The sequence below is a fragment of the Peromyscus leucopus genome, chromosome X (genome assembly GCF_004664715.2).
Source record: "Peromyscus leucopus breed LL Stock chromosome X, UCI_PerLeu_2.1, whole genome shotgun sequence".
In the NCBI taxonomy this organism is placed as follows: Eukaryota; Metazoa; Chordata; class Mammalia; order Rodentia; family Cricetidae; genus Peromyscus; species Peromyscus leucopus.
This window is the reverse complement of record NC_051083.1, coordinates 8,019,681-8,029,997: the sequence shown is the minus strand read 5'-3', so window position 1 is coordinate 8,029,997 and position 10,317 is coordinate 8,019,681. Positions and strand designations below refer to the sequence as shown.

Below are 10,317 nucleotides of genomic sequence, written 5' to 3'. Positions count from 1 at the left end.
GCTAATAAACTTATCTGGGTCAGAGAACAGGACAGCCACAATACTAAACATAGAGGTTAGGCAGTGGTAGCACATGCCTTTAAACCTAGCATTCCAGAGGCAGAGATCCCTCTGGATCTCTGTGAGTTCAAGGCCACATTGGAAACAGCCAGGCATGGTGACTCACGCCTTTAATCCCAAGAAGTGAGCCTATAATCCAGGGAATGATGGCAGAAAGCAGAAAGGTACATAAGGTGTGAAGACCAGGAACTAGAAGATTTGGCTGATTAAGCTTTTAGCTGGTTAAGCTTCAGGCTTTCGAGCAGCAGTTCAGCTGAGATTCATTCTGGATGAGGACTGCAATCTGAGGAAACAGGATCAACCGAGGAACTGGCGAGGTGAGGTTAGCTGTGGCTTGTTCTGTCTCTCTGATCTTCCAGCATTCACCCCAATAACTGGCCTCAGGTTTGATTTTATTAATAAGACCTTCTAAGATTCCAGCTACACACACACACACACACACACACACACACACACACACACACACACACACACACACACACACACAGTGTTAGTTAAAAATTAACAATTGATTCCAGGACAGTCAAGGCTATACAGAGAAACCCTGTCTCAAAAAAAGCAAAACAAAACAAAAAAAGCAAATGATTTTCCCAAACCCCAAACAAAACTGAAAGTATAACTCCAATACAAAAGACAGAAAAGAAATAACTCAATAATTAGGCAACAAAATTAAGTGGATAGGGCTTTTTTGTTCTCTTCTTAGAGACAGTGACACAAAGACCTAAATGGTTTTATTTCCTCACATTTTAACATTAAAATAAGACTGTGCTTATAAGAACTAGTGTGCTAGAGTTTGTGTAATTTTAGATAAAATATTTTAGTGATTAATACAGATGAAGCTATAAAAGGAAACTCATCAACCACTGAATGATTGTAGGCAAATCACTTAATTTCACCGAGTATTAAGCATTAATGTAACGTGGCACAAAGGAAGTACTCACACCTTTTCACCCAATGGTTAAATAACAGAGAATTTTCAGAATTTAAAAGAACCATCTAGCCAAGCAGTCGTGGCGCACGTCTTTAATCCCAGCACTCAGGAGGCAGAGCCAGGCGGATCTCTGACTTGGAGGCCAGCCTGGTCTACAGATTGGGTTCGAACAGCTAGAACTGTTCCACAAAGAAACCCTGTCTTGAAAAACAAAACCCAACACCCACAAAAAGGGCATCTATATTATATCCAAGAATTATACTATATAGTTCGACTGTAAGATGGGAAATGCTTTACAGAGGGTCAGATTTTTACCAACTGTGAAAAATATACAGAGAAACATATAAAACATATAATTACATACCTAATTGTTGTAAGACAGTTGCTTTTACTTGTGCAGAAATGTTTTCTGTCTGCAAAAGTTGCTCATAAGCATCTTTTGCAGAATGATACTTCCTCTAAAAAGCAGAAATAAAATTTAGAGAAAAGTAAAACAAAAATAATCTTTCACATATTAAGAATTATATAATGTTTACTATGCTTTGGCACATTTTAAAAAACTAGCTGAAAGTAAAAAGTGCTGATTCTATTGCTGAATGTTTCTTTTTAACATTAGACAGGTTCAAATAGACATGTTCCATTGTACCTAATGCTAGTAATAACACCCACTATAACAAAGTATCATTAAAATACGACCTTTTAAGTATTTGCCAACTCCCAATAGCTAAAATCATCTCAACTTATTTAATAATGAAAATCACCTCAATTTTACTTAATAGCATTAATGAAACCAGAGTATTCTCCTTCCAAGTGTAAAATTTGTCTGCTTAGCAACATGTTTCCAAGCAACTCAATAATGTAGAACACATGCAAAAAAATGCTATAATAAAATCACAGGTACAAATGTAATTAAAATCTAAGTTATAAACATACACTTTCCAGAATATAAAATCTTACAAAAATATTTATAATATCTATAATTTCAATATATCACAATTCCCATTACTATATTATAACAATGCTTACAGTATTTTCATGTTCCATAGGCAAATCTCTAAATGCAACCATTTACCCACAGCACTCTCCACAAAGTTTCAATATGACCAAAAGCTATTATCACAACAGTCATAAAGTTTAAAATTACTCCTTCAAAGCAAAAGGAAAAGGTCAAAAAACAAAAAGCTTGTAAACACTGCCTTTAAGTTATACTCAGTAGAACAATAGGCTGTATTAGCTTTTATTCTTATTACTACACTACCATTTAACTGGCTAAACAATATAAATCTTAAAAACTATAGGGAGAAAAACAAAACTGGCTATGTGAATCACAGGCAAATCATTTACCCTATGATCTGACATCTACAAATTAACTACTATAAAAGGTAATATCTAATCTTTCTATCTACAGAATCATTTTAAGTATCAACTGAAATTAATAAGTAACATTGGAAATAACCAAGGAATTATATTATATAAATACACTGTTTCAAAATTGAGGGAGCATTTTAGACAACAGCACATTGCGATTATCAGCACTTATTAACTGAACTATTTTATCAACTCAACTAATTGCTAAGCCATTAATTTTGTCTAATCTAAAAAGTTAAGTACACAATTACTAAAGTATTAAGGGCCAACCTACTCAATCTAATTCCTTCAGCCAGAAAGTATTTGTTGAATATCTAACATATAATGAAAATGGCTGAGGCTACAATGTAGCCTGAAGACTAAAGACAGAAAAACAAAATACATTGTGCTATGTATAGTGCACGTATATTTTGGAGAAGAATGTGCGAATGCTTAGAAAACTAGAAGACTGCTCACAAAGACCTTGCTAAATCAGTTGATTGGCTTATGCTAAGATAATGGAGACAATGAACTATTTCAATTAATATAATCAGATTTATACCTTATTGTGAACCATCTCAATGTTACTACATACCAAAAATTAGAAATACAAAACAATAACATGCTCAAAATATATTTGCATTTTAACAAGAAACACGAAGTTGGCTTTTTGCCTCATATCACATGCAAAACAATGAAAACTGCATTAAAGTGAGTTCACTGACCATGACCAAAACAGCACAAATCACAAATAAGAATAGAGACTTGATGAAACAAAACAACTATAATCCCAGCCTGAGGAGGCTAACCTAGACTGAATGGTGATATCATTTCTCAATACAATAAAAATTTAAATTAAAAAAAGGTAGAGAGATGGATGAGTGCTTATTGCTCTTGAAGAGACTGGGGTTCCGTTCACAGCATCTACATCAGGTAGATCACAACTGCCTGTAAGTCCAAGGGCACCCGTACACATGTGTACATAAGCCATGCAGGCAGGCAGACACGCACGTGCATACATACACACAGACACACACACAAAGACGGCAAAGACAAAAATATGAGCACTAGACAAAAAAATCCAACACATAAGAAATTAAAGAAAACGACTAAGTAAAAATCAGGTAGCTTTGCCAGGCAGTGGTGGCGCACGCCTTTAATCCAGCACTCGGGAGGCAGAGCCAGGCGGATCTCTGTGAGTTCGAGGCCAGCCTGGGCTACCAAGTGAGTTCCAGGAAAGGCGCAAAGCTACACAGAGAAACCCTGTCTGGGAAAACCAAAAATTAGGTAGCTTTAAAAAAAAAAAAAAAAAATTAGTAGCTTAAAAAAAAAAGCCCCCTCCCCTTTTTAAAGGGAAGAGTTGGTCGGTTTTTCAAACAAGGTTTCCTGTGTAGCTCTGGAGCTTACTCTGTAGACCAGGCTGGCCTCAAACTCACAGAGATCACTGCTCTGCCTCTCGAGTGCTGAGATTAAAGGTGTGAGCCACCACCGCTGGCCTTAAATACAAATATTAACATTGGAGATGAAACAAAATACTGTTGAAACACAATTTCTTATTTTCACATATAACCAAGTAAAAAAAAGCATTGTACTAGAAGATACATGTTCTCTACATCTCATATTTATATTACTGTGAGTGTAATAAATAGATAGTCTGAGATATTTATGTCCGTGGTTCCAAATTAACTATGTAGCACAATCATTAGAGAAATATAAACGAGAATAACAAAAAGGGTGGTGATATGCTCAGTGTGGATAAAAGCACATGCTTCACAAGCCTAGTGACATGAGTTTCATCCATACAAACCATAAAGGAAGAGAAACTGACTACTAACACACACACACACACAACAACACAAGAGAGAGAAGAGAAAAAGAGAGAAAGAAGAGAGAGAGAGAGAGAGAAGAGAAGAGAGAGATTGATAAAAAAATAATTTAAAAACAACATATTATGCGGGCAGTGGTGGCGCACGCTTTAATCCAGCACTTGGAGCAGAGCCAGCGGATCGCTGTGAGTTCGAGGCAGCCTGGCTACCAAGTGAGCTCAGGGAAGCTCAAAACTACGCAGAGAAACCCTGTCTCGAAAAACAAAAAAAAAATATATATATATATTATAATAAGCATCTATAACAGAATGAAGCATTAAATATAAAATATATATTAAATATAATCATTTGAACAACCAAATAAAGTTTAGCAACTGATGAAGCAATACTTTAAGTAAGCTTGAGTATAAATGCATAACATAATGCTCAGAATTGCATTAAATTATCAAAATATACTTTCACTAGTAATATAAGTGATAACTGTGTATTTCTGTTTGAACATGGGCAAATTAAAGCACTTACCTGAGTTTCATATAAGTGGGCAATGTGAAACTGAACTGCAAAGGATGACAGAAAACAAAAAACAGTCAGTAACAATACAGCAAAGTTAGGGGCAAATTAGGCAAGGATAACAAAACAGAAAATAAGCAAACATGGCTTACACTACATAGATTTAAGTAACAGGAATATAACTTTTACGTCCTTTTAATAAAAAATACACAATCATACTGAAGAACAAACAAACTATATGTAGCCATTATTGGTCAGTGTAAAATAAAATGTGTTAGTTATTAGTAGTGTTAATAGTTATTAGCAGTGTTAATAGCTATAACAAATGAGTATATACTTAAAAGTTCAAAATGGCAACATTTTTTAAACTTTTACATTTCAAAACACAGTACTTAAAATTGAGTTACAAACCAAATGTATAATAAAGTCAATATTTAATAAGAAAACACATTAAAACAAAAAAAAGCCATCAGATTGTCCATGTTACATTACACAAAAACAACACTTATTAGGAAGTTATAGACCATGGTAGTAACACAGAGGGCATGAGTGGTTGATTATTTTTTAAGTGCTTCAGAGTTGGATTTCATCATTAAATAGACAAGCAAACAAACAAGACAAACCACTTGGAAGGCAAATAGTAAACAGTCCTGGAATTAACACATAAATATTAAAAATAAAAGAATATTTTGGTTTTTATTTCCCCCACTTCCTCATAGCATATCACCTGTGTACAAAATCAAACCGAGAGTAAAAACTGGTACCTCTTTTCTCCCCCACTCCCCATCACGTGTGTATGTATGTGTCTATCTGGACTTCAAGGACTCTTGAGAGCCTCTCAAAATTACAATGTACATAGTTTATATAGATTTCTAAAAGCAAGGTCCAAAGTTATCATCAAGTTTTCAGAAAGGCTTGTTATCAATGTAGATTTCTGAAATTATGACTCTGACACTATGGGCAAGGTCTGAAAGGCTGCCTTTTTATTCATTTCTGTGCGTGATTCTTGATGCCTATCCTCTCTACCTCAAAACCAGGTGAATAATGTCACACAAGCAAGGTAAGGAAACACATAAACATATAATGAAATTTAAAATAACATTCTGGATGAAAAGTATTATAATATTATATAAAACAGATAAGTGAAAATTAAAATATCTTTAGAAAGTAATACTATGTTAAACATCAGATAACTGAAAATTAAAGTATCTTTAGAAAATGAAAAACACAAAAGTAATAAATAAAAGTATAAGTTATACAGAAGATATGCAAGGGCTTTTGTCTATTCTTCACTACCTACTATAGTGCGGCTCTTATAGAGAATTCCAGTCATATATGTCCTCATTTTGTAAGAGGAAGACTATTACAAGAAGTGATGGAAAAACTATACACTTTTACACCAGTGTTCTAAAATACTTTTTGCCACTAAAATTTTTTTGTTGTCTAATAAAAGATGGTAATTAGAAAATCAAAACAAAACATCAACAGCTAGTTGGTGTTCCACTACCATTCTAAACTTCCTCTAGCCTGTCTTACGCCCTTATGAAAAGGATCTCATTATCCCATGAATTATTAAGTCCAATGTTGTCCTTTACATACATTTAAATTCTTTAAAGTCCTCTTTGAAATAGAGCATAACTTCAAAAACAAAAAAAGTTTCACCAAATCGCAAATGAGGTGAATTTTTTTAAAAAAATAATATTGCCATAAAAGGTCATGAAACTAAGTTTATTCAGAAACTAATATTTTGAGAATAAACAAAATTAATAACAGAAAGATACTATCTTATCCCAAGGAAATTGTATAATGAAAAGTCTCACCTCACCATGATCCTGTTTTTCAAATTATAAACTGCAACTTACACTCCTAGAAATCACTTTCAAAGCTCACTTTATTTATTTATAATTTTAGACTTTTTTGAGGGGAAGGGGTGATGAGGATGGGCTGTGCTCCACCACAGAGCTACTGTGGTGATATATTGTATACCCCAATAAACCTTACCTAGGGATCAACGGACAGAGTCAGCCACTAAATTAGACACAGAGGTCAGGCAGTGGTGGCATACACACTCGGAGGCAGAGATCCATCTGGATCTCTGTGAATTCAAGGTCACACTGGGCTACATGTGAGAAACAGAACTAGGTAGTGGTGACACATGCCTTTAATCCCAGAAGTAATATGTCAGGACACAGAAAGCATGAGGAAACAGAAACTTGCTCTTTTTAGGCTGAGGATTTCCTTGAGGTAAGAACTAATGGCTGGCTGTTCTACTTCTCTGATCTTTTTCAGCTTTCACCGCAAAATCTGGCACTGAGTTTTCTATTAATAAGATCATTTAGCAATTTGTGTTACAAACTACAACTGCAGCTTGCCCAAGCTATTAATCTATGTTATATTAAAAATTCTGCAACTTCTCACTAATCTAAAATTTTCCATAGGCACTACTTGTCACTAACATATTTCTATACTGTTGTCTAGGAGGACAGAATGATCAAGGACCTGAGTGCTGAATCTGTAACCCTCAGCTCAGCTCTTTTCTCTCTCTGCGCCTTCAGGTTAATAGAACAACGGTTTTCAACTGTTCTCTTTCCACTTCTCCCTTAAAAGGAATAGGAAGGAAGAAGAGGAAATGGACAAGATAAAGGAAAAGAGAACCCAAACAATTTATAGCAAAACAGTTATTTCATGACACACAGATCCACTGAGTAACTTGAAAATGTTCATGTAGTTTTAGTCAGTTTCTCTTATATTTCAAAAGTTTTATTTTTCCAAAAATATTTTTTAAAAATCTAGATCAAATTCAAAAATACTCTTCAATTATCTATTAGTTGCTCCGAAATATACTACATAGATACACTAGAACATACACACTGATAAACATATCAACCCATCCATTCCTGGAAAGAAATCTATACCAAAAAAAAGAAAAAAAGAAAAGAAAACCACTGGATCAAAACACACATCACAACAGCATTCTTCTTTAATTACATGGGAAAAAAAATGTTGCCTCAAACTTTGTGTATGATGTATCAAAGTACAATAAAGTCAAAGTATTTCCAATAATTTTAACACCACATAGCACAGTGAACTCCTACATAATTCTTTACATATTCACTAAGTATTGGCAAACACTGTTTGTAATTCATCTAAGTCATTTACAATATAATTAATAAGCTTTTTTTTTTAATCAACCTTGTTCATCAGCCCACTTCACTACCTATCTGTTTCAGACAGACTGGTGACAATATTTAATCTCACAATTCCATATATACAAGTAGCCATAACAACCAATAGTTATATTCAATAATTCTAGAAAAAATAAACTGCACAGAATTTGCTAATATGATTGTAAATATTATCATCATTTATAACAAACTGATCTGAACACACATATCAAAAGGTACTTAATACTTACTTTCAGCATTGGACAAAGTGCAGGGATTACAGTCAACCAAAGCTAACTGAAAATGCTGCAAACAACAGGAAAGCAAGAAAGTCAATGCATTAAAAATTTAGTCATATGAATGGATCTTAAAATATTTTTCAGGTATATCAGCTCTAACAAAGATTTGAAACTAAATTAGTATATTCCACAAATAGAATATACTAACAAGTAAGTGAGAATTACTTTGGACTTTCACTGCTGAAAACTGAGATATATTTACTGCTGGGTTACTGTCTTGAAGCAGATGAGAGTAGAGAATTTGAAGAATCAATCTTATTAAGTTATCCTATGTATCTTTTTATTTATGAAAAAACTTTAGTTTGTTTGTTTTTTTTTTTTTTTTTTTTAAAGTTTTCAAGACTGAGTTTCTCTGTGTAGTTTTGGTGCCTGTCCTAAATCTCACTCTGTAGACCAGGCTGCCCTCGAACTCACAGAGATCCGCCTGCCGCTGCTTTTTAAATATTGAAGTAAATAGGAAGTGTTATACAGCAATTTAAGTACAATGTATTATTTTTTATGAATTTAGTTTTTGAAAAAATTCTGGGGATCAAACCTAGGGTCTCCTGAGTGCCAAGCAAGCACCCAATCCACTGACTTCCATCTCTAGCACTGTACCATAATTTTTAAGAATGTTAAGTCAAATTCCAATAGTATTGTCCAGCCACTTTTTATCTCAGTGAAAAAACTTTTGAAAGCAAAAATTTCATTATGAAAACTGTCATGAAGGGTAAAACTATCTATCTGCCTTCATCAATTTTTCAGTAGTCATTATACTTCAGTACCTTATAATTAGCCTGTATTTATCTATAAGATATAGTTTTCCTTTTAGAATGCATATGCATAATTTGCTTAATTTCTCATAATTTGCTTAATATTAAACTTACTACAAGCATACATAAAAAATACATGTTAACATCAGTATTTAACACAAATTTTTGTAAAATGCAAGAACACTTGGTGACATGCCTAGTTTAGCAACATTAAATTGAGCATACAAACAATTTTAAAAAGGAAAGCAAGCATTATCGAGTTGGTATAAATTTTAAGTTTAATAAACAAGATAATGAAATCTCTTTAATACTCTGAAAAAATATCGCACAAATATATATATTCTAATTTTCCAGGCTGCCACAAAACTTCTGAAAGTAATAAACAATCATAGTACAAACCATTTTTTAAATCAATTTTAATAAACTTACTTCTGTTTGTTAATTGAACCATCTAAAAAATAATAGATATTCATGGTGGCAATTTCTAGATGTAAGCTCTAGGAGAACTAACTTTCATCAAGAGAAATACTATTGCCAAGTATTAAGTATTTCAACATGAAAGCAACAAAACTGCACTTGATGAGTTTGAACTGTCAAGTAATAAGAATAAACTGTCAGTTACCTAATATTATATGGAAAGGAAAGTTAGAAGAGTACCAATTGATAAGAAAAGAGTAGCTTTATGTGTGCAATACAAAGGTCTATTATATATGTGCAAAATCAAGCTAGCCTCTGCCTTTGTAGCTTTCTTGAAACTTAAGGCTTATAGTAACTTCTGAAAGGCTAAACTAAAATAAAACTATAAACACTAAATCTTAAATGTGTAATCTACTTAATAAATATTTATTGAAAGCCTCTGATGCCCTATAACATATACACACTATAAGTACAGTGGTCAACAAAAACAAAGATGAAAAATTATATACCACACTTGACTGAATTTAAAAAAAAAGCTCACCATTTGATACTTCAAAGATTGCTTGCCCTTTCCTTTGGTCTACTAAACAGATTTTATGTCTTCAAACATCCCTTTAGTATGCCAGCACAGCAATAGAAAACAGCCTATTTTAAGATACATGAGTAGCATGAGAGTAAAGCAGGCTTTCTTCTAGACAGAAAGAGAAGCAGAACAATCATACTTTCAGTCTGTACTCTATTTCTAAGTCTCATCTAGCCTGTAAATAGAAATTCATATTTGACAGAAGACAGCCCTTTCCTAACTGAGGCAGCAAAGGCAACAACTGAACTAAAAGGAAACAGCCTCGAAAAGATCAGAGTTTTACTGATTTCACCAAAATGCTGAAAGGAAGATCATCTGTCAGCATTCAAGATCCTACATAGATATCTGGCATGAATAATTTTGGTCACATATTTATATAATTATCAAAAGTATTAAATGCAGTCATCAAATCCCTGGTTCAAACCTAC

At 33.4% G+C, this 10,317-nt stretch overlaps 1 protein-coding gene across 1 annotated transcript in view; it reads right to left on the bottom strand.

The window, feature by feature from the left end:
* Positions 1 to 1,299: 1,299 nt before the first annotated feature.
* LOC119086151 (histone demethylase UTY-like) overlaps positions 1,300 to 10,317 on the bottom strand; it is a 30,905-nt gene continuing 21,887 nt past the window's right edge. Inside the window, exons 3-5 of the mRNA XM_037198879.1 lie at positions 8,090 to 8,144; positions 4,687 to 4,721; positions 1,300 to 1,449 (exon numbers count right to left, since the gene is read on the bottom strand). Of these exons, the coding sequence (XP_037054774.1) occupies positions 1,348 to 1,449; positions 4,687 to 4,721; positions 8,090 to 8,144 (192 nt within the window). The 3' untranslated portion in view covers positions 1,300 to 1,347. The remainder of the gene's footprint in view (positions 1,450 to 4,686; positions 4,722 to 8,089; positions 8,145 to 10,317) is intronic.